The 25,887-nt window shown below is 43.1% G+C and overlaps 1 protein-coding gene across 4 annotated transcripts in view; it reads right to left on the bottom strand.

Annotated features, from left to right (window-relative positions):
• Positions 1-25,887, bottom strand: part of fhip1aa (FHF complex subunit HOOK interacting protein 1Aa) — a 194,431-nt gene that overhangs the window by 23,609 nt on the left and 144,935 nt on the right. For all 4 annotated transcript variants that reach the window (XM_060827424.1, XM_060827443.1, XM_060827452.1 and 1 more), the window contains exon 8: positions 15,344-15,423. In XM_060827424.1, coding sequence (XP_060683407.1) covers positions 15,344-15,423 — 80 coding nt within the window. The remainder of the gene's footprint in view (positions 1-15,343; positions 15,424-25,887) is intronic.

Genomic DNA, 25,887 nt, shown 5'->3' with positions numbered 1-25,887 from the left:
CAAGTGAAGAGAAGGGGTTCACCTTCAGGGGTTGGTGATCTGTAACCAGTTCTTCCATAAGGATCAGTGCTGGGACCACAACGGCTTACATTAATGACTTGGAGGAAGGAAGTGAGTGTTCTGGAGCCAAATTTGCAGATGACACAAAAACAAGTGGAAAGGCAGGTTACATAAGGGATACATACAGTTTGCAGAGAGATATTGAGAAGTTAATAAAGTGGGCAAAAAGTTGGCAACTGGAATATAATGTGGGAAAATGTGAAGTTCATTTTGGAATGGAGAATTTATGAATATTATTATGAGCATTATTTAAATGAAGAAAAACTGTAGAAAACTGCAACACAAGGGAGCTGGGGGTACTTGTGTACAAAACACAGAAAGCTGGCTCAGAGGTGTAGCAGGTAATCAGGAAGGCTCATGGAATGTTGACCCTTACTTCAAAGGGGTTAGAGTATAAGAATTGGGAAGTCTTGACTAATTGTACAAGGAGCTGAAAATGTGTTGCTGGAAAAGCGCAGCAGGTCAGGCAGCATCCAAGGAACAGGAGAATTGACGTTTCGGGCATAAGCCCTTCTTCAGGAAATTGTACAAGGAACTGGTGAGACCATATGGTGAGTACTGTGAGCACTCTTATTTAAGGGAAGATATCATCAGAGGCAGTTCAGAGAAGGTTCACAAAGATCATCCCTCGATGAAGAGATTATCTTACAAATAAAGATTTAACAGGTTGGAACTCTACTCATTGGCGTTTTGGAAAATGAGGGGTGATCTCATTGAAACATATAGGATTCTTATGGGGCTTGACAGGGTCAATGCTGAGATGATGTATATTACCCCTCATGGGAGAGTCCAGGATCAGAGGGTATAGTCTCAGAATAAAGAGGTGCCATTTCAGACTGAAATAAGAAGGAATTTCTTCTCTTGGAGGGTTTGGAACTCCTTGTCACGGAGAGCTGTGAGAGCATAATCCATGTGTAGATTTACAGTAGAGATATGATGATTCTTGAGCAGTAGGGGAATCAACTTTGTTCAGGCATTCTCAGAGCCTTGATATTGTCAATCGTTATTCTGCTTGAAAGAAAAAGGCACTGCAAAGATTAGTTTCCTTCCCTTTACATACCCTTCTGAACAAAATAGTTTTAAAAACAGTCTAAAATAATTATACGTGAATTTAGTCACATATGCAGCACCATATGCCTTACGAGTATAATAATATTTTTCCCTACCCTCGGAGAATTTTTGAGAGAAAATGTTCCCTCTTGTACCAACTTAACAAGATCTCTATCTATTTTCTTATAACCTCTAAGTTGCAGCTGGAGATCAGGAGGAAAGGCTTCCATCCACCAAATTCTACTCCAAGGTCACTTGAACGTATACTGTCAATATTACCTGCAGTACTTAAGGAAAGCTATGTATTAACTGGCACTGGCAGTCACTCGTCCTTAATATTATGTTAATCATTAACACTGTATTAATATTTGCAAGTTTAAAAACAGATTCTTGAAACAGAGTCGAAGTGGACAGTGGTTCCTTATTCTGACTGATCAATAACATGTTCACAAACAACAGGGCAAACTCAGAGAGGTGAAGGACACAAGGAAATGAGATTATCTCTCTGTTCAATGCTAATGGCACACTCTGGGAACATGTGTAACATTAGTTGGTTCTGGGGAAAACATGGTCACTGAAAATGCACTTAATTGCCTGTTTGTCGATATTGTTCCAGTTGGCATTGCATCTGAACAGGTGCTCTCGAAAGTGCTGAATCATGAACCACAAGAGCGCTCTTCATAATAAGTCTATTTTTTTTCAAATCAACCTATTTGGAGATGTAATTACACACCTCTGCAGCAGGTGGGACTTGAACCCATGTCTCTCGGTTCAAGTGTAGGGACTCTACCACTGTGTTGCAAGAAAGCCCAAAATTATCCATTACACGAGTCATATTTATCCAGTACACCTAATAAAATTAAGGGGTTCCCAGCAGAACTGCCTCACAAACACTGTGGAATACAAGACCCCAGCTGAAAAACAGACAGAACAAGCCTTGGTTGGAGCTCCAGCATATTTTCCAGTTAAATGGTAACAATGGAGATAATATTTCATTAGTCATCGTGTTAAACATTGCCCAGTACCAGTTACACAGGTTTTATTTATTACCATATGGTATTAACACTAGCTAGAATTTCTAATTATTTACAAACGATCATCATCCAGTCAATATAGAAATTGTCCCAAATTGAACTGAGGGGTTTTCTCGAGGGCAAACTGAGTGAATCCAAGAATATGCCTCTCGCACTATATCAAATAGGACTGACTTAGAAATAAACCCACAACTCTCTACAGACCAAAACAAACAAAGCTGCTTTCCCAGCAAGAATTGTCAAAGTATGCCTCAAAGTGACTCAAATACCAGGTCTATCAAACTGTTAAGGATCAATTAAGAATGCAGATAGGAACATGAGGAAAGCCTCAACAATTTTGGTGTGAAAGTGAGCCAAGGAGGGTTGGTGAGTTGACCGTGTCTGAAACGGTTGTTTTGAAAGGCTAGAATGAGGATCACTGATTGTTAAACAGAACGGAGCTTCACTGGAGACAATTCTTATGTAGATATTATAAAACATCACAAACCTAAAGTGAGAACCACAAACCTTCTGGAAGTTCTACTGACTGATACGAGACACTGCTTAATGGACAGATTCCAGAAATTGAGCTGGGTTTCAAAGGCAGAGATGTGGAAAAACCTGGATCTAGAACCTAATGGTGTTCAGCAAGAAAACTGTAGTTCAGGGTGTAGTACCGAACCTGTGGAACATGCTGGCTGTGTTTATAGCAACAATCATGACTGTATGGAATGACCAATAATCACACAGAGGCATTGCAGAATGAAACGTGATCCCAAGAGTGGGGACAGTGACAAATGACTCACTATTCCCATTGATGAGAAAGCTCACCAAGCCGAGCTCCAATCCAGAGGTTAAGAACTAACCAGGGGCTTCTCGACGAATCACATGTCTCAATATCAGCAGAAACTGCTGGCCAATCAGGCTGGCAGCTCCTGGGTTCCAGACAGTTTTTGGAAGCCAAGTCTTGACAGGATCCAATGGTCAGAAGGGTCATCTCTTTCCCTCAGGTCTTGCAGGGTGAAGATTTGCATGGAGGAGCATTGGGGTGGCTGGAGGAGAGGGGAGTTGTGGTGGCAGGGGGGTTCGGAGGCCAGGACAGAGTCTGCCTTCCATTGGCAAACCTCCTTGTATATCCCCTCTCCCTACAACTGTCCCAATGAGCCTCAGACTGCGGTAAAGGAAGGCACTCCCCCCAACACAACCCAGCAAGTAGGGCACCCAGGCATTTTTCTCACTTGCCTGGAAGGCAGATAATTGAGTTGGTGGTCAGTTGAGGTCTTTAAGTGGTCATTAGTTGACCATTTAGAGCCTTAATTGCAGGTGGACTTTCTTGTCCAGCACTTCATTACTGAGAACGGGGTAAGTATTTCTCCAGTTTTGATTCACCCCATTATTAGTCCTACTTGTCATCACCAGAGAGGGGAAAGTTGTACCCTCAGTTTCCAATAGTGACGGTATTAGGAACAGAAACAGGGCCTATACAAATAGCTGGCTGTAAGGAAGCAAAACAAGCTTCTAAGCAGATGTCTTTCGGCCCCAGTCAGAAACAAGAAGCTGATGTTTCTGAAGAGGTCCAGTGGTTAGCACTGCTGCCTCTCAGCTTCAGGGAGCAGAATTCAATTCCACTCTCAGGTGACTGTGTGCGTTCACCCCATGTCTGCGTGGGTTTCTGCTGGGTGCTCCAGTTTCCTTCCACAGTCCAAAATGTGTACTTAGGTGGACAGGCCATGCTAAATTGCTCCATAATATCCAGGGCTGTGCAGGCTAAGTGAGTGAGCCATGGTAAAGGATTACATGGATAGGGTGGAATGCTTTTCTGAGGGTTGATGCGGATCCAATGGGCTGAACGACCTCTGTCTGCCATTGTAGGGATTCTAGAATTCTATTCTATGATTCAGTCATCCTCTGGCTCAGTGGTGTTTGAACTACCTCAAGTGTGGATCTTTCATTCATGTGGATAGATAAAGCAATGACTGATTGATTTCAATCTAATAATACTCCCACAAGTAGCCATTATTACCTTAAACCTGAGAGTTACAGGGCACAATTTACAAACGTAAAATTTGCAAATGTAGTAAACATTGAGGGAAGTAGTTACCAATCTCAAGGTCATAGGATGGTAAACTGGTGTACACATGGGAGATGAAGTTCAATGCAGAAGTGTGAAAGTGATTCACTTTGGTCAGAAGAATGGCAAAAACTGATCGATTCAGAATGAATAATGCTGCACTGCAGGGTATTCGTTCGCAAATGTTAAAGCTGGCAAAAGCAATTAACAAAACAATTAACAAATGGAATCCTGGGCTATATAAACAGAAGCACAGACTGCAAACGCTAGGTCATTATGTAGCTCACTAAACCGATATAAACACTTGTTAAGCCCCAGCTAAAGTCATGTGCTCATTTCTAAGTAGCAGATTAGGACACAAAGGAAGATTTGGAGACAAGGCAGAAAAGATTTGCTGAAATAGTTTGAAGGATACAGTATTACAGGTATGTGGATAGATTCTAGAATGTGGGGCTGTTTTCTTCAGGAAAGAGAAGACCAGGAGGCAATTTTATATAAACATTTAAAATATCAGAAATCTATAAAATTCGAACAGGCCTAGACAGGGTAAATGCAGGAAGGATATTCCTGATGAGCAGGGAATCCAGAACCTGGGGACATGGTCAAAGGATGTGAGGTTGACCATTTTGGATCGGGATGAGGAGAGACTTAGAGTCATAGAGATGTACAGCACGGAAACAGACACTTCTGTCCAACCCGTCCATATATCCCAACCCAATCTAGTCCCACCTGCCAGCATCCGGCCCATATTCCTCCAAACCCTTCCTATTCATATACCCATCCAAATGCCTCTTAAATGTTGCAATTGTACCAGCCTCCACCACTTCCTCTGGCAGCTCATTCCATACACGTACCACCCTCTGCGTGAAAAACTTGCCCCTTAGGCCTCTTTTATATCTTTCCCCTCTCACCTTAAACCTATGCCCTCTAGTTCTGGACTCCCTGACCCCAGGAAAAAGACTTTGGCTATTTATCCTATCCATGCCCCTCATAATTTTGTAAACCTCTATAAGGTCACCCCTCAGCCTCCGACGCTCCAGGGAAAACAGCCCCAGCCTGTTCAGCCTCTCCCTATAGCTCAAATCCTCCAACCCTGGCAACATCCTTGTAAATCTTTTTTGAACTCTTTCAAGTTTCACAACATCTTTCCGATAGGAAGGAGACCAGAATTGCATGTAATATTCCAACAGTGGCCGAACCAATGTCCTGTACAGCCGCAACATGACCTCCCAACTCCTGTAGTCAATACTCTGACTAATAAATGAAAGCATACCAAACACCTTCTTCACTATCCTATCTACCTGCGACTCCACTTTCAAGGAGCTATGAACCTGCACTCCAAGGTCTCTTTGTTCAGCAACACTCCCTAGGACCTTACCATTAAGTGTATAAGTCCTTTTAAGATTTGCTTTCCCAAAATGCAGCACCTCACATTTATCTGAATTAAACTCCATCTGCCACTTCTTAGCCCATTGGCCCATCTGGTCAAGATCCTGTTGTAATCGGAGGTAACCCTCTTCACTGTCCACTGCACCTCCAATTTTGGTGTCATCTGCAAAGTTACTGACTGTACGTCTTATGCTCACATCTAAGTCATTTATGTAAATGACAAAAAGTAGAGGGCCCAGCACCGATCCTTGTGGCACTCCACTGGTCACAGGCCTCCAGTCTGAAAAACAACCCTCCACCATCACCCTGTCTTCCACCTTTGAGCCAGTTCTGTGTCCAAATGGCGAGTTCTCCCTGTATTCCATGAGATCTAACCTTGCTAACCAGTCTCCCATGGGGAACCTTGTCGAACGCCTTACTGAAGTCCACATAGACCACATCTACTGCTCTGCCCTCATCAATCCTCTTTGTTACCTCTTCAAAAAACTCAATCAAGTTTGTGAGACATGGTTTCCCAAGCACAAAACCATGTTGACTATCCCTAATCAGTCCTTGACTTTCCAAATACATGTACATCCTGTCCCTCAGGATTCTCTCCAACAACTTGCCCACCATCGATGTCTGGCTCACCGTTCTATAGTTCCCTGGCTTGTCCGTTCCATCCTCCTTAAACATGGCACCACATTTGCCAACCTCCGGTCTTCTGGCACCTCATCTGTGACTATCGATGATGCAAATATCTCAGCAAGAGACCCAGTAATCACTTCTCTAGCTTCCCACAGAGTTCTCGGGTACATCTGATCAGGTCCTGGTGATTTATCCACTTTTACCCGTTTCAAGACATCCAGCACTTCCTCCTCTATAATATGGACATTTTGTAAGATGTCACCATCTATTTCCCTACAGCCTATACCTTCTTCACTCAAAGTGAAATTCTCTGCCTCAGAAAGTGGTGCAGGTCAAATTATTTCATGTTTTCAAAGAAGAGTTAAACATGGTTCTTACAGCTGAAGGGAATGAAAGGTAGAAAACAGGAAGAACAAGGTATGGAGTTGGATGATCACCTGTGATCAGAGTGAACAGTGGAACAGATGTCAAGGGCCGAATGGCCTGCTATTTTCTATGTTTTCTGCACTTTCTCCAAAATCTTCATTGTTTTCCACCCACCCCCCACCCCCACCCCCACCCCCCCACCCCCACCCCCCCACCCACCCCCACCCCACCCCCACCCACCCCCCCACCCCCCACCCCCCCCACCCCCCACCCCCCCCCTTAGGCCCCTTTCAAATCTTTCCCCCTCACATTAAACCTATGCTCTCTAATTTTCGACTCCCCCTACCCTGGGGAAAAGACCTTTGTATTCACCTTATCAATGCCCCTCATGAATTTGTGAATTTCTATAAGGCCACCCTTTAGCCAACTACGCTCCAGGGAACAAAGCCCCAGCCTATTCAGCCTCTCTTACAACTGAAACCTTCCAGTCTCACTCACAACCTTGTAAATCATTTTTGCAATTGCTCTACTTTAATAGCATCCTTCCTATAGACAGAAATAGTGATAAAAAGAGAGAGGATAGAGGAGGGGAGTGTGAGACAGAGACATCACAGAGTGTATTTCAATCACTATTTAATGGGGGGGGGGGGGGGGGGGGGGGGAGAAAAGAGAGAGAGAGAGAGAAAGAAAGAAAGAGAGAGAATTAAGGCCTTAAGGAGAGAGTGGAAATGACTGGACATCACATGATTGCCTTTGGACTTTGCTGTGCATAGATTACCTGTTGTGTTTCCCACTTTAAGACAGAGACAGCTCTTTAAACATTAAACATTAATTCAGTGAGTGTGAAAGCTCTCCTACAGCACTCTAATCAATTTGAAAGCAGTGCAAGAGACTTTAGACCTTCCTGGGACTGAAAGGATGTCTGATTATTTATGCATTACAACCGGTGATATCTTGCTGTGCGTAGATGGCCATGACCAGTTGAAGTTAAAAATCACACAACACCAGCTGATAGTCCAACAGGTTTATTTGGAAGCTTGTACAACCCAGCCAACACCAGCACCTCCAAATCATGACCAGTTGATGCAGACATCGGGGGTAGAGGTCAGGTCAGATGCTGAAGGTGTATGGGAGTTGGGGAAGGAAAGGCAGAGAAAGTAAGGGGGGAGAGAGAGAGAGAGAGCAAGAGAAACAGAGAGAGACAGAGCGAGAGTGAGAGCGAGAGAGAAACTGGACTTTGAAAGTCTCACCACTGTCTGCTGTGCACTAATTGCCAAAGGAATTCCTTTTTTTTAAATAACAGTGACCGCACACTTTTAAAATTAATTCACAGACTGCATATCACTCCCGAGGGTCCAGAGCTGATGTCCTTCACTTCAATCTACACAATTCCAAATAACGCTGGTGCTTCAAGACAAATGATACATGAGATGGCTAACACAGACACAGGAGCCTTCCAAGTGTATCTTTTGAATGTGGATCTGTCTGTCTCTCAAATGACAGGAGATGTACAGAGAGTTAGAGAAAGAGGAAGACAAAGAGAAGGGATAGAGTGGGGGAAAACAGAGAGTTGGAGGGACATGGAGCTGGACAGGTGAAGAGAACATAGATCTGAGGGTACCCACTCACCGCTCAGCTCCAGTGACCCCTCTCCAGAAACTGTGATGTGGAAAATTCAATCCAAGAGAATAGGCAAAAGTGAGGATTGCAGATGCTGGAAATCCGAGTCTAGATTAGAGTGGTGCTGGAAAAGCACAGCAGATCAGGCAGCATCCGAGGAGCAGGACAATCGGTCAACTGATGAAGGGCTCCTGCCCGAAACGTCGATTTTTCTGTTCCTTGGATGCTGCCTGACCTGCTGTCCTTTTCCAGCACCACTCTAATCTAGTTATGAAAAAAGTGTCCTGAAGAGATGACTGGCCTCTTTCCAGTTGTCAAGACAGGAGATGCTCCCCTGCTGGGGACAAAAAGGCTGCAGCCCCCTCCACCCCTGCAGTACAAACAGCAGAGAGGGGGTAGGACAGAGTTCCCACCTCCCAGGATGTCCCAGTCTTCTGAGGTATTTTCTAAGTCCAAACGGTGAGGGTGTTATGAATGTTTATGATGATTTCTGAAGAACGGTGGGGAAATCTGACTTTAACTGGAAGGTACAACAACCATTTCAAATACGGTCTCTCCATGTGTCTGGAGAGGGGGGGGGAATGGGAGAGGGGAGAGGAGAGGAGAAGGGAGAGTGGGGGGGAGGAGGGGAGAGCGTGGGGGAGGGGAGAGAGCGTGGGGGAGTGGAGAGGAGAGGGGAGGGGGGAGAGAGGAGAGGAGGAGGGGCAAGAGGGGAAGAAACATAGACGGAGGAAGGGATACACACAGGAGACAGTATTGCAGTCTTTGCCGCCTCAAGTTGAAAACTATACGATGGGTTCCTATTGGAGTGTAGTAATGTAGAATGTCCATGCAACTGAGGGGCTGTGACCTGGGACCTTGCTGTGCTGATTGAAGAGTGTGTGTGTGTGTGTGTGTGGTCATTCTGATAGCTGTTTTAAATTAAATGGGAGCAAGAGAGAAAGAGAGACAGGGGAAGGGGTGTTTGGGAGAGAAGGGAATCTTGTGCACAAGGAGACAGCATTTGTATGAGAGTGAGTAAAGGGGAGACAGAGAAAGATTGAGAGAGAGAGAGAGAGAGAGAGAGAGAGAGAGAGAGATAGATATATATCGAGGGATGAAGACACCCACAATCAGAAACTGAATTTTGATAGTGATTGCATTCACTGGATCTTTTGATGTGAAAATTACCTGGAGGATCCCCTAAATTACAACAACAAGGATCCCGTAAAATACTAATTCATAGTCCTAATTCCTTTTTCCCAGGGTGGAAAATATTTGATGGTACAGTCTCAAGGCAAGAGTAGAAAAGTCCAAAGGAGATGTGCAAGTGAAGCCTCTTCCACACCCAGAATGGTGGACACCGAAGCACATCATAAAGGAAGGCAGCTGCAGCAGACACAACAGCAACGTTCAAGAGGTACCCAGTCAGACACAACGCAATAGAGGGACACAACGCAATTGAGGGATCTGCCCAGAATGGTACCACGGTTGACACCGATATGTTGGGCTGAAGAGGCTATCCCCACGCTGTATTGCTCCACGCTCCATACTTCAGAGCACCCCTGAAGGCCTGAAGTGAAAGCCCCTCACGAACCCAGTCTAATTCCAGAGATGGCCACAATTGTGATTCACTGAGAAATCTGAATCTTCAAGTTTACACAGAAACTATTCGAACCCTAGTTCCGATTGTGGATTGGTGCCTCACTCACACAACTGGAGAAAACTTGTAAAACATCTGAGCAACTTCCCGAGAAATGGTTGATTAAGGCCAGGGTTTGAAGGGGTAGCAGACATTTGAATCCTGTTTGTCTCCACATTATAGCAAAGAGTGGGGTGGGGGGAGAGAAAAGACAACGCCAGCTAAATATGGGGGGTGGGTGGGTGGGGAAACACAATCTGGGTGGGGAGAGGCTCCACTATTCAGCTCGTGCCCAGTTCCATTTACATCCCCGAACTGAAAGGGGATGTGTAACGTTTTCTGGTGACTCAGGGTGATGCTGTTTTGCAGCCTTTTCTGCACCTTTCCAGTTTAATAACAACATTCCTACAGTACGGCAACAGAACTGTACGCAGTACTCCAAATGTGGCCTTACCAATGTCTTGTACATATATAGCATGATGCCCCACATCCTGTACTCAGTGTTCTGACTGATAAAGGTAAGCGAGCCAAATGTCGTCTTCATCATCCTGTCAAACTTTTATGAAGAAAGTGAGGTCTGCAGGTGCTGGAGATCAGAGCTGAAAATGTGTTGCTGGAAAAGCACAGCAGGTCAGGCAGCATCCAAGGAACAGGAGATTCGACGTTTCAGGCATAAGCCCTTCTTCAGGAAAGGATGCCTGACCTGCTGCGCTTTTCCAGCAACACATTTTCAGCTCCGTCAAACTTTTATGCCACTTTCAAGGGACTATGTACCTGCACCCCTAGTCTCTCTGTTCAACAACACTCCCAAGGGCCCTATCATTCATTGTAAGTCCGGCCCCTGGTTTATCTTACCAAAATCCAACATCTCACATTGATTTGCATTAAAGTTCATCTGCCATTTCTTAGCCACTGGCCCAGTTGATCAGGGTCCCATTGTTCTCTTAGATAACCTTCTTCATTGTCCATTATATCACCAGTTTTGGTGTTATTCACAGACTTATCAAACCATGCTTCCCCTGTATTTTTATCCAAATTGTTTATATAAATAGAAACAGTGGACTCAGCACTGATCCTTGCAGCAGACACTGGTCACACTCTGATAAACAACCCTCTACAATCATCAAGGCAATTTTGTATCCAATTGGTTAGCTCTCCCAGCATCTGATGTGTTCTAATCTTACCAACCATGTGGAACCTTGCTAAAGTCCTGCTAGTCAATGTCTACTGCACCCTCATCTATCTTCTTGGGCCACCTCTTCAAAAAATTAAATTGAATTTATGAGACATGATTTCCCATGTACAAAGTTGTGCTATCTATAATCAGTCCTTGTCTTTCCAAATGTATAGAGCTCCTGTTTCTCAGAAACCCCTCCAACAACTTACCCTCCCCTGACATTGTCCTGCTGTTTATGCACAGGGCATACGTGGGCAATTTTCACATTGTCAGGGTGATGCCAATGTTGTAAGTGTACTGGAACAGTTTGGCTTGGGTAGCGGCAAGTTCTGAGCACAAGTCTTCAGTACAATTGCCGGAATGTTGTCAGGGCCCGTAGCTTTTGCAGTATCCAGTGTCTCCAACCATTTCTGGATATCACATGGAATGGATAGAATTGGCAGAAGACTTGTACCTGTAGTGCTGGGCACTGCTGGAGGCGACAAAGATGGATCATCCACTGAAGCCCTTATCCTTTACACTGATGTGCTGGTCTCTTCCATCATTGAGGATGGGGATATTCGTATAGCCTCCACCTCCATCATCATTCACGAATGGACGTAGAAGGCCTGCACAGCATGGATCTAATCTGTTAGTTATGGGATCATTTAGCTCTGCCTATCACTTGCTGCTTATACTGTTTTGGCGGCTTCACCTGCCATGCCCTCTTGTCCTCTCCATGGAACTAGGGCTGATCCCCTGGCTTGATGGTGATTGTTGAGTGAGGAATATGCCAGGCCATGAGGTTGCAGATTGTGCTAGAGTACAGATTGTGCTAGAGTACAGATCTGCTGCTGTTCGCCCACAGTACCTCAAGGAAGCCCAGTTGTGAGTTTCTAGATCCGTTTGATGTCTGTCCCATTTAGCACAGTGATAGTGCCACACAACATGATGGAGGCTATTCTCAATACAAAAGCAGTACTTTGTCTCCACAAGGACTGTGCAGTGGTCACTCTCACCAATGCTGTCATGGACAGATGCATCTGCAGCTGGCTGATTGCCAAGGATGAGATCAATATGTTTTTCCCTCTCGTTGGTTCCCTCACCATCTCCAGCAGACCCAGTCTTGTAGCCAAATCCTTTAGGACCCGACCAGCTCAGTTAACAGTACTGCTGCCAAGCCACTCTTGGATACTGAAATCTGCTATCTGTGCCCTTGCCATCCTCTGTACTTCCTCCAAGTGTTGTTCAACATGGAGGAGTACTGATCCATCAGCAGAGGGAGGACAGTATGTGGTAATCAGCAGGGTGGTGCGGGTGGTGGTGGTGGTCCAGAGTCAAGGCTGAGGACTCCCATGGCTGTGTCTCATTGTTCTACCACCTCTGTTAGACCTGTCGTGCCGGTGGGACAGGACATATTCAGGGATGGTGACAGTCTGAGGTATTGCCTGCAACATGTGATTTTGAGAGTATGGCTATGTCAGGCTGTTGCTTGACTAGTCTCTGAGACAGCTCTGTCAATTTTGGCTTTAGCCTTAGTAAGGAGAACATTGCAGGGACAACAGGGCTGTTTCTGCCATTGTCTTTAGCGCATTAAATGATTCTGTCACCACGTCAATCAGTAAGTTGGCTGTCCAAAAATATAACAAGCGAATGAAAAAATAAAACACATATCACCGTTTCTATGATGAGAACATTACAGCTGAGAAGGTACAGAGGTTTTCTCAGATGCAAGGTTCCTAAAACCTTTGTGGGCGGCACGGTGGCACAGTGGTTATCACTGCTGCCTCACAGCACCTGAGACCCGGGTTCAATTCCCGACTCAGGCGACTGACTGTGTGGAGTTTGCACGTTCTCCCTGTGTCTGCGTGGGTTTCCTCCGGGTGCTCCGGTTTCCTCCCACAGTCCAAAGATGTGCGGGTCAGGTGAATTGGCCATGCTAAATTGCCCATAGTGTTACATAATGGATAAATGTGGGGTATGGGTGGGTTGCGCTTCAGCAGGTCGGTGTGGACTTGTTGGGCCGAAGGGCCTGTTTCCACACTGTAAGTAATCTAATCTAATCTAAAAGTGCAGACTATTGAGCAAGCACCTGTGTAAATACCAGTGACCCCAATCCTCACTTCGTGAGAGGCATACTGCCCTGTACCACCCAGTGATAGTGCCCTGCTGTGATAAATGCTGCTAAGCCTACCTGATGCATCACTGTGACCACTTTGCCAGTCATCAGACTCATGCTCAGGTCCCCCTCAGGTCCTCAGCTTCTTCTGTAATCCGCCCATTAATTTGGTTTTGTGCTTTCACATGGAATCTTCCTTCAATTAATTTTTATCTAGTCCTTCTTCATCCCTACAGTCTCACAATGATATCACAAAGGCTGAAGAAATATTTAAATCCTTTACGTTTAACTTCACAAAATCAGAAATAATACTTTACTTCATTGGTCAACAACTTGATCGTTAAGTATTTAAATTTGTTCAAGTGTGAGCAGCTCTCAGGGTCCGAGTCATTAGTGAAAGACCAAAGCCGTGCTGTCAGCTCCTGCTAATTATTTAAGCCCGGAAAATTGCACACAGGTAGTTGGACATCAGCAGTTAAAAAACTCTGGCACAGATTTTCGTGGGACCCTGAAGTTACAAACTTAGAGATAAATAATTCTGTGGGATAAAAAAGCAAAGCTACATGCCAATATTTTGAACTGAAAAAGGCACAAGACTGAAACATCCAAGTGAATTCAGTTAAAAGTTTTAACATGGAGCTGCTGTGCCTGGTTCTATAGGTCAGGAAACTGCAAGAGGAAGAACTTCTGAAGTAGGTTAAAAAAAAAACAGCCCTGGATATCTTACAAGATATGAACAGAGCTCTCTGGCAAAGAATTCTAATGACTCTCCAACCTGAGAGAAAAACATCCTCTTTATCTTAGTCTTTAACTGGCGCCCCTGAGTTGTGAGACCATGCCCTCTGAGTCCTACACTCTCTCACGAGGAGAAACATCCTCTCAGCATTTACCCGATCAGACCCCTTAAGCATCTGACAAGTTTCGGATGCAAGTTTAGGGTGGCATGGTGGCTCAGTGGTTAGCACTGCTGCCTCTCAGCACCAGGTTCCTAGGTTTGATTCCAGCCTTGGGTCACAGTGTGGAGTTTGCACATTCTCCCCATGTCTGCGCGGGTTTCCTTCCACAGTCCAAAGATGAGCAGGTTAGGTGAATTGACCGTGCTAAATTGCCCGTAGTGTTAGGTGCATTAGTCAGAGGGAAATGGGTCTGGGTGAATTACTCTTCGGAGGGTCAGTGTGGACTGGTTGGGTTGAAGGACCTGTTTCCACACTGTAGGGAATCTAATCAACGTTTCAATGAGATCACTTCTCATTCTTATAAACGCTGATGAGTAAAGTCCCAACTTATTTAGCCTTTGCTCATAAGTCAATCCCTCCATAATGTTGATCACCCTCATGACCTTTCTCTGAACTGCTTCCAATGACAGTATCTCTCTCCTCACTAGCTGCCTTTCCACCTATTTTTGAGGTATCTGCAAATTTAGCTGCAGTGCATTCGCTTCCCTCCTCCAAGTTATTAATACATATTGTAAACAGTTGCGACCCCCAGCACTGATCTCTGTGAAACCCCACAGGTTACAAGTTACTATCCTGCCAAAGAACTCCCCATTCCCACCCGCTGTTTTCCAGCCATGACCCAATTCTCTATGCAATTCAACATACCACCCCCAACACCACAGGCTCACATCTTATGACTTCACCTTTTGTATTGAATTCTTTCTCGATGTCCAAATATAACATATTTACTGGTTCACCTCCATCCACTCTGGTTAAGACTTACTCAAAAAACAATAAAAATTAGTCAGACATGATTTCCCCTTTGTGAAGCCTGCCCAATTAGATTATAATTTTCCAAATGTTCTGCTATTACTCCCTTCATAATTGATTTCAACAGTTTTCCAACAATAGATGTGGGGTTAATCAGCCTATTGTTACCTGCTCTCTGACTCCCTCTCTTTTGTGAAATGTGGTGTCACACTGGTAGTTTTCAAATCCTCTGGTACACCTCCAGAATCCAAGGGGTTTTGAAAAATTACAACCAATGCATTAGTGGGACAAACATCTACACGTTGCATTGCATAAGATATTCAACAAATGCGTCATTCACATTTGTACTGAAACTTTTAGTCCCTTATTTTAGGTTTGATGGTTTATCTTTTTTTCATTTTTAAAAAGTGTTGCAAGGAATTCTTAACATGCTAAAATACTTAGCTTAAAATAATAATAGTTTCAAGTTATAACTATTTTGCTAGTTAATATTTAATACTTCAGAAACTAATGGATCTTCTCCACTGTATTCAGCATTTTCTTACCTCAAGACAAGTTGCAACATAACATCCTCACAATTCAGATTGATAAGGGTTCTGAACAGGGCCAGAGACACGACACATAACTGTCAGAAGGATTAAAAAAAAATCACCTTGTTACTGACACTACTCAACTCTTCTATAAACAAGTGATTTTAATTGTAACAAATATTGTTTAATCTTGAGAAAAACTTGTTTTTTAAAAAAAGTACAAATTACATTTTAGTTGCAGGTGTTACTCTGGTTTTTCTAGACTTGTACCTGGAATTGGAGAATACTTAACAAAACATTGGTTAGTTCATTACAGTGAGCAATGCTTTAAAATTCAACACACTGGTTGAACTTTAGAATTAATTTCTTGAGAACCCTTTACCAATTAGAACCTTGAAGGCCGAAATCTTTAACAATCTTGTATAGCACAGCAAAAGGTTGTGACCCATTACATAAAATGTCAGTTTTAGCTCAGTAGCAACAGTCGTGCCTCTGAGTTTGGTGATTAGGAATTTAATCCTCGTTCTGATGACTGAAACACATCAGAAACACACAATGATTTTGATGCAGTGATCTCAGAACACAACACATTGGTCAAAGCAGAACAGGGAGTTTCTCCATGTGGTGGATAAAACATTTATCCCTTAACCGACATTACTCAAGTGGATAACTCTTCATTAGGGTTAGGGTCCTAGTGCCCAGTATGCAAAATTACCTGCTGTATTTTCCCCTAAAATAATACAAAATAATTCAAAAGGTTTACTTTAGCTGTGAAGTGTTTGGGACATTGAGGATCAAAAGGCAATATATTAGTTCAAGTTCTTTTTATGCACAGATGTAACCAGCAATATACGTACAAACCATAAATGGTAATCTAAACCTAGTCCAATAAAACCTGCCAGACTAGGCAATGATATTTATTATTGATATAAAGGCATGCAATATAAAACTATAATTTATGTCATCTAAAAGACATTTAAGTTGTCTTCTGTCTTGCATATTTGTTTCTTATTCTTGACAAATTTAAAACAGGTATGACCTCTCCACCTGCAATGTATCAGTGTTATGTTAGGGGAAATAAAGAGGAAGGAACTCTGAATGGTCTTTCCCTTCAAAATATTCCCTTATTTAACATGATAACATTCTACTCCTACCAAGTTTGAGCTGGGGTCGTAGGCATTTGGGGCATAGATCTTGACCCATCATTTTTGTTAGCCACAGAAATAGTGTTATAATACGTCACTATTTCCTCCATCTTCCTGATCCTAAGTTAGTGCACCTCCCCTTTAAAAGACTCAGTCGATTCCCCACCTGCATCCTTTTTAAAAAAAAACACTTTCTTGCATCTCTTTGTGGCATGAAGTTCTTTTCAGTTTTCATTTTGTTTGACCGAAGGAAAGTTTAACATTAAAGCTCAGAATTTCCCATGAGCTACCCTCATAGTTGGCCAACTTTTCCAAAGTGCACCATTAACCATGTTCCAAATTCAGAAGTCTTGATGATGCAATCCAAGAAAACCCTGTTTCTTTATTCTAGATGTCTCTATTGCTTTCTCCCTTCATGATGGGTAAGCAGCCAAAATAGATTAGATTGGATTACCCACAGTATGGAAACAGGCCCTTCGGCCCAACAAGTCCACAATGACCCTCCAAAGAGAAACCCACCCCCCTATATATACCCCTGACACATCCACCTAACACTATGGGCAATTTAGCATGGCCAATTCACCTGACCTGCACATCTTTAGACAGTGGGAGGAAACCGGAGCACCCGGAGGAAACCCACACAGACATGGGGAGAATGTGCAAACTCCACACAGACAGTTGCCTGAGGCGGGAATTGAACCCGGGTCCCTGGCGCTGTGAGGCAGCAGTGCTAATCACTGAGCCACCGTGGCTCCCCTGTAGTGTGATTTTTTTCAAATCCCAGACAAGTGTTCAGTAACTGTGAGAAAGGAATAGGTTCAACTTCCAACCACTCACCTTACAAAGGGATTTTCCCAAAGTGGAAATGTGTTTCTTTTGATCAATGTTGGTGACACAGACTTCGTACTTTAATTGCAGAGGAGTTTAAATGGATACTTTGCAAAAGCCTCACAGTGGAGAACACTAATAGAATTCTAAAAAAAAAATCTAAATAAAGGGGCTAAAGAGTGGAGAAAATAAACACAATTACTATCCCCGGAGAAAGTCTATTTGGGAAGGTAATAGTGGTAAGGACCAATAAGTCCCCTGGACCTGATGGGATGCATCCTAGAATATTGAAGGCAGTAGCTACAATGTTATAGGATGCACTGGTAAAAATCTTCAAGGAATCTTTGGATTTTGGAAAAGTCCCAGAGGACTGGGAAACTGCCAAAGTAACACTTATTTAAGAAGGGAAGGAAGCTGACATTCACTCACTACAGGCCCGTTAGCTCAACGTCAGGTGTTGGGAAAATGTTGGAGTCCATTCCAGAGAATGTGATAGCAAAGCATTTAGAAATACATAATATGATCAAGCAGAGATGGCATGGCTTTACAAAGGGGAAGTCATGTATGAAAAATTTATTAGAATTCTTTGGGGAGATAACAAACAGGATAGATGGAGGGAAAACATTGAAAACAATCCATTTGGACTTTTGGATAAGGTATTGCACGTAAGGCTAGTTAACAAGAAGCTGTGGCTTTGGGTGATCATATATTAAGCATGGGTAGAGGATTGAGTAGCTAATAGATAACAGAGTTGGAACAAAGACAGCATTTTCAGCAATGATTACCTGAAACTAATGGAGATTTGTGCTGGAGCCCCAATTACATAAATTGTAAATATTAATGACTTGTTGAGGAAAATAGCTGCACCACTGACAATCTTTCAGATGCACAAATACAAGAGGGAAGGTAAGGTGTGAAAATGACAGAGTCTGCAGAGGGATTTAGACAAGCTAAGCAAATGGACAAAAACTTGGCAGATGGAATATCATGTGGGAAAATATGCACTTGGCCAGGAAGTATGACGATTATCTAAATGGGGAAAGATTGCAGAAAGCTGTAGCATTTGGGGGTCCGTTTGACATGATTCACACGAGTTCAGCACATAATAGGAAAGACATTCAGAATATTGGCCTTGTTTAAAGGGAATGGAGTATAAAAGTAGGGAAGTCTTATTAAAAGTTTACAAGTACTAGTTAGACCACAGCTGGGATACAGAAGCAGCTTGGGGGCCCTTATCCAAGGAGAGATATTCCACCACTAGAGGCACTCCAGAGAAGGTTCTCTCGGCTATCAGGTACGGAGGGATTTTCTTTAAAGGGAAGAGTGGATAGGTTGGGCCTGTACTTGTAGAGTTTGAAAGAAAGAAAGGAGACCTTATAGAAAGATATACATTTTTATTGAGTTGACAGGGTAGATGAAGAGGAGTTGTCTTCTCTTGTGGAAGAGTCCTGGACTTGAAAGGCATAAATTCATAGTGAGGGGTTGCCTGTTTAAAATAAAAATGAGGAGGAATTTCTTCCCTCAGAAGGTCATGAACTTGTGGAATTCTTCCCCACAGAAGGTTGTCAAGGCTGGGATATTAAATATGTTCAAGGCTGGAACAGACAGATTTTTCATAAGTAAGGGAAACAAGATTTGCAGGTAAAAAGCCGGGAAGTGGATTTGAGGATCAAACCAGCCCAAAGATCCCACTGAATGACACAACAGACTCAATGAACTAAATAACCTGCTCCTGCCTTTCCATTTTATAGTCCCTGTGGCTCCTTGCAAGCAAGTGCCAAAGTCATTTTACTTTGCAGACCTCTTGTTCCATGGACTTTTAAGATAGGCCTTTGATTTTCTCACACACCCTGGATTTTTAGACAAGGTAAATTCTTCCTTCCCATCTCCACTGGAACTTGGATTAAAGGAGACCTTCCCTGAAGTATAGTCCTGAACGTCAGGGACACAGACAGCAACAAAGTAGCATATATTTCCAGTTCCCACTCAATAGCATCTTGGCATCTCTTTAATAGGTGAGGCACAGTTGTGCGTGTCTAATGAAGGGAGTGCGTTACTAATATCCTCCATCCTTGCCCACTGCTATCTTTCATTACAAGAAAAAAAAAGGGAAGAGCAGAAAAATCCAATAAACAAACAGGGGGAGATGTAAGTGATGACCATTTTGGATAATTCAGCTGTTTTCATTTCTGAGGTATTTTGCCTGATGTATACTGTAAATCTCAATTCTCCCTTCTTTTAGTCCCACAATCCAGTTCAGTTCTGGTCATCGCTGCTAAGGAAAGGTGCAAGGGTCCGTGAGATGGTACAGAGGGATTTACCTGAATGGTTCCAGGATTGAGGGATTTCAGCTACAATTTGGGGAAGTTGAGGTTGTTCTCCTTGGAGAAAAGGAAATCAAAGACAGATTTAATTGAGACTTTCAAGATTATAACAGATCCAGATAAGACAGACAAAGAAAAACTGGCCTCATTAATTGATGCTACACTGACAAGGGGTCTCAACCTTTAGAATCTGGGCAAAAGCTGGAGAAGGGGCAGAACCTGTGAGGAAAACCCTTTTATTTAAACACAGTGAGTTGGTAATGAACTGAAACTCAATGCTTATATAAGTGGGACAGCAAACACAACCACTGAATCCAAAAGGAAATTCAAACTAAGAGCAATAGGGATAGAATGGGTGTGGACTGAGGAAGAAAACCTTAAGGGTTAATCTCTTCCTGAAGTCCAATTTTTCTTTAATTTAGCAATGAACTAAACTAAGCTAGATTTTATTCTAGCCTTAAGAAAGGGTGTAGAAATTCCCTTCGAACAACTTAATCTAGTTAATTATGTGGTTGATTAAAACGGATTCTCAGAAGTTCAGAGATAGAAAGGGTATTCCTCAGTGTGGCCTTTGGTCCAAAAAACAAACTGTGAGTTTGGTGAGAAAGGCTGGGGGGTGGTGCTCCTTTTTCCATTTGGTATTTAACCTTTCTCAGCCTTCAGTAATTGGCTGCTACTCTGGTACATGGAATAAACCAACTGCTGAGTAATTTGTTAGTTATTCTATTCAGTCTAACACAAACAATAGATTTAAAAGTCAAATTACGGCAGGTCAGCTCAGACAAGTGGAACGCGTATTCCAAGGTGTGAGAGAAGCAAGACCTTCCAGATGTGTCTGAAATGAATGTGTCTGTCAGAACCGGGACCGGCTGCACAAACCTAAGCTCCTGGTTTCTGAACTCAAGCAGCAGCTGCACTCGTTGCTATGAATCTGTATATATAGCATGTTTGGGTAGATGGTCACACCAAAGGATAGCAGCATACAGACAGACAGGGACTGAGTAACCACCGGGTATTCTAGGAGAATCAGGCAGTGCCTGGAGTCCCCTGAGTTGATCTTGCTTGCTAACCAGGCTTTTCATTTTACTATTCGGGTTCCTCAGGGCAGTGCAGCCCAGACAGAGCCAGGTTTGTGGCTCCACGGATGGCTTGGTTATCCAGGAAGGGAAGAAGAAGAGTGGAAGAGGAGGGAGGATTCCCATAGTCAAGGATCAGACAGGCATTTCTACAGCAGTGAATGTGACTCCAGGAAGGTGTGTGGACTAACAAAAACAGAGACTGAAAACCAAATGCAGGAGGAACTTGGTAAATCTAGCTGCATCTACAGGAGAGAAACAGACTTAAGGTTTCAAGTCCAACGTGATACTTCCTTGGGACTTGGGGTGTATTGCTTTCCTGGTGCCAGAGTCATAGTTGCTGTAGAGGATATCTTTCTGGGGGAAGGTGAACAGGACTTTTGGTGTTGTGGTCCACAAAGGTACTGACACCATGGGGGAGTAGGCAGAGGGATGAAACCCTGAAAACCCTGGTTTTATAAAGTCATGAAGAAAATTAAAAGCTCAAGGGTAATCCGAGGATTACTTCCACAGCCGCATGCTGTTGACATAGTAACAGGAGGAATAATCAATTAACCACATAGTTGGAGAATTGGCATAGGAGAGACAGCTAGAGATCGCTGAACGCTGTTGGGAAGGCATAAACTAGCTTGTCAGGGAGCTGGGAATCTGAGCGGTCACTCAAATCAGAAGGAAATAAAGCTGTTTGCAAGGAGTGCAAAAGTTGAGAGTGAAATGAGAAAGTGAAATCAAAGTGCGCATCAACCGAACTTGGAACATGAAATAATGGCAAAAAGACTTTGCCCAAATGCAGGCAGCATTCACAACAAGGTAAATAATGTCACAGCAAAAATAAAGGGAAATAGGTATACCATACCTGCTATTAGAAAAATATAGCCAAACCCGTCAGCAGCATGTCCAAGGCTGGGAACTGAACGTTCAAGTACATTCAGCATTTAGGGAGAGCAGGCTAAGGGGAAAAAGAGGTGGCACTGCACTGAGCAGCGTTGGCATCAGTACCTCAGGGAGGGAGGATCCTGGATTGGAATAACAAATCGAGAATCTGCTTGGATGGAACTAAACAAGGAGCAGCAGACAATGGTCGTTTTTTTTTATATAGACCAGCGACCTGTCATGGCAGCATGGGACATGGTTAAGTAGAGGATTAGTGAAGCATGTCACTGGAGTAATCATGGGTGACTTCAATTTACATGTAGATTGGGCAAACTTAATGAACAATAATGACATAAACAATGAATTTTGAGAGTGTGTCAGGAACAGTTTTCTAGAGTGCTACATTGAGAAACTGACTAGAGACTGTGCTATTTATAATCTAGTATTCTGTATCGGGAAAGAGTTTAATAATAACCTGGTATAAATGACCCTTTTGGGATCAGTGACCATACGACAGAATTATACATTGTTTGAAAGTGATGTAGCTCATTTGAAGACAGGTGGTTACATTTGGACAAAGGAAATGATAAAGATATGAAGGGTAACATGGCTGAGGGGGATTGGGAAAATACATTGTAAGGTATGATAGTACAAAGACAATAGATAGGCTTTAAATAATTATAAAAACCAGAAGTACTGCAGATGCTGCTAATCAGAAATAAAAAAAAACTTGCTGGAGGAGTTCAGATGCTGCCACAGAAATCCAAGTTAACATTTCGGATCCAGTGTCCCTTCCTCAAAACTGATGGTAGCTAGGAAAATGTCGGTTTACATGCAGTAAACGAGAGGTGGGAATAGAGCCTAGAGAGAGGAAAGCAGTTGGACAAAAGAGTGGATAACGATCGGACTGGGATAAATCTTGTCGTTGCTTGTCTTACCAAAATGCAATAGCTCACATTTATCCAAAATTAGATTTCATCTGCTACTCCTTGGACCATTGGCCCAACTGATCAAGATTCCTTTGTAAGCTTAGATAACTTTTTTCACTGTCCACAATACCAGCAATTTTGGTGTCATTCACAAGCTTACTAACCAAGCCTCCTAAATTCTCATTCAAATTGTTTACGTAAAACACAAACAAAAATGGACCCAGCACCAATCCTTGCGGAACACCACTGGTCATTGGCCTCCTATCCAAAAAAAAAACTCTCCACCACTATCTGCTGCTTATTTCCATAAAACTAATTTTGTATCCAATTAGCAAGCTTTGCCTGAATCCCATGAGATATAACTTTACTAATTGGTCTACCATGCGGAACCTTGTCAACAGCTTTACTAAAGTTCATGTAGACAACATCAACTGCTCAGCCCTCATCAATCTTGCTAGTTACTTCATTAGAAACCTCAAGTTTGAGAGACATGGTTTCCCATGCACAAAGCCATGCTAACTATCCCTAATAAGTCCTTTTCTCTCTAAATACATGTAAATCCTATCTCTCAGAACCCCCTCCAACAACTTACTGATGTCAGACGTATAGGCCTATTGTTCCCTGACTTCTCCTTACACACACTCTTTTAGAAAGGCAAAACAGTTCTCTGGCACCTGACCCGCAGGCGATACAAATACCCCTCTAGGGACCAACCAATTCCTCCACTAACTTCCACAAAGTCCCGGGATACACTTGATCAGGTTCCACTTCTATGTTTGTTAAAACATTCAGCACCTCTTCTTCTATAATGTGGACTATTTTCAAGATATGAATATTTATTTCTGAATTCTGTAGCTTCCATTTATTTCTCCACAGTAAAAGCTGGCACCAAATATTTGGATCTCTCCCATCTCCTCTGGTTCCGCACAAAAATGATCCCTGTTGATCTTGTAGGGGCCCTATTCTCTCCTTAGTTGCTCTTAATGTAGCTGTAGAATCTCTTTGGATGATCTTTAAACATTTCTGCCAAGGCTATCTCGTATCCCCTTTTTGCCCTCCTCATCTCTCTCTTCAGAATGCTCCTATACATATCATTTGGGCGGCATGATGGCACGGTGGTCAGCACTGCTGCCTCACAGCGCCAGAGACCCGGCTCAGGCGACTGTCTGTGTGGAGTTTGCACGTTCTCCCCGTGTCTGCGTGGGTTTCCTCTGGGTGCTCCAGTTTCCTCCCACAGTCTAAAAATGTGCAGGTTAGGTGAATTGGCCATGCTAAATTGCCCGTAGTGTTAGGTGAAGGGGTAAATGTAGGGGAATGGGTCTGGGTGGGTTGCTCTTCGGAGGGTCGGTGTGGACTTGTTGGGCCGAAGGGCCTGTTTCCACACTGTAGGTAATGTAATCTAATCTAATCTAGTAATCTAATCTAATGTTATACTCTTTAAGAGATTCACTTAATCCCAATTCTTCTATACCTAATATATGACTCCTTCTTATTCTTGATCAGAGCCTCAATATCTTTATTCATCCATTGTTCCCTACTCTTCCCAATCGTACCCATCACTCTAACAGGAACACTAACTTCTACTGGAGATCCAAGGGATGAAGCAGGAGAAGCAATGAAGAAAATTATTAGTAAGAAACTTATGATGGATAAATGTATGGTTGTGTTGGATTTTAGTGGGTTTTGTGATCAGAGTTACCTAATTAAGGCATCCAGTTGTAAGGTATTTTCAGAGAGATTATGAATTTTGTTTGGAAGCAGTGTAAATATGATATACTGCACAACCATGATAACTGAGGATGGCTCACCGATACCAGAGGGGACACAGCCTATTGGCACGGACTATGTCCCTCTCATTAAAATTATGAAAACAGCATTCCGCTTTCTGGCTAAAAAAAAAATCCTCCCTCAATCTCTTCCAGTCCAGTTTGCATCTAACAAAGATAGCTCCCTGATAAGGGCTATAACCTACAAGGGCTGCAATCTGCCGTGTCTGTCCCTCATCTGCGCTTGCATTCGTACCCTGGTGTCCTTGGGAGAGGGACCATGCAGTGCTCATCAATGTTCTCGCTACTTTGACAGAGACGTGAGCACTGCGGGAGACACAATGTTTTATTTTCGTCTCTTCCTTCATTCCTTCGCCTCTCCTCAATGGTTTGCTGTAAATACAGAATCAGCTACACTGGTAATTAAAAGAGGAAAAAAACCAAAATAAAAATTCACAGTGATTTCCATGGTGGGAAGCTCTCGCAGTTGTGCATATTATTACTTTGGAATGCATATTAAACAAAGTGCTGCCTGAAAAGGCGGACTCCTCTTGGACCCTGAGTGGTTGAGATATGCTCTTTGTTTATACTGTTACTGACATGTCAGAATCCTTTCAGCAACTAACGTTCACGAAATCAAGATGACCACTGTCACACTTTCATCTGAAGGTTACTTCTTTATTCTAACAATAAAACTTACTTCTCTAGACTTTGGATTGACAGGAGTATATATGGCACCAGATACATCTCTGGTGTCAGTTCAAATGAACATTTGGCCTTGATGATCCCAGTGGTAATTTAGACCTTTCTTTTGTACTTCCTATTTCTATTTACTATAAATATGGAAAGCTCGTAACTATTCTGAGAGCAGTTATACTACACGGTAAATACGAGCTTGAAAGGGACCCCAGTTTCTATTAGAGCTGATAAATCCAAGGAACCTGATATTCCCCATCCCTGAAGGTTGGAAATTGAGATGGTAGATGCACGAGTGATCACATTCCAGAATGAGAGAGATTCTGGAATGGTTCCTGCGGATTGGAAGGTAGCAGGTATCTCGCCCCACTATTTAAACTGAGAGGGAGAGAGAAAACAGAGATCAATAACCTTACATCAGTGGGAGGGAAAGTGATGGACTTTTTTCCCTTTATTTTCTATTGGAAGTGCACATTACTGGCCAGGCCAGCCTTTGTTGGTCATCCCCTAAACATCTCTGAACTGAATGGATAGTGACATTTCAGAGGGCAGGTCAGCATCGTTCACCTTGTGTCTGCAGTCACATACAGACCAGAGTGGGTAAGGACGACAGATTTTCTTCCCTGGTGGACATCAGTGAACCAGATGGATTTTTGTAACAATGGCTGATGGTTTCATTTCCCGATTTTATTAAAGTGAATTGGAAATTCCACCAGCTGGCAGGGTGAGATTTGAACCTGTGTCTCCACAACATTAGCCTCTGGAATTACCTATCCAGTGATATTACCATTACACCACAACCTTCATCATGGATAAGATAGTGTCAGTGACAATGACCTGACTGGGAACAGTCAGCATAGATTGGTGCACAGGAATTGGGTTTGATGAACCTTTTGGTAGTTTTTTTGAAACTATTGCAAAC

Source organism: Hemiscyllium ocellatum, chromosome 1 (assembly GCF_020745735.1).
Source record: "Hemiscyllium ocellatum isolate sHemOce1 chromosome 1, sHemOce1.pat.X.cur, whole genome shotgun sequence".
Lineage (NCBI taxonomy): Eukaryota > Metazoa > Chordata > Chondrichthyes > Orectolobiformes > Hemiscylliidae > Hemiscyllium > Hemiscyllium ocellatum.
Note: the sequence above shows the minus strand (reverse complement) of the source record. Positions and strands in the feature narration are given on the sequence as shown.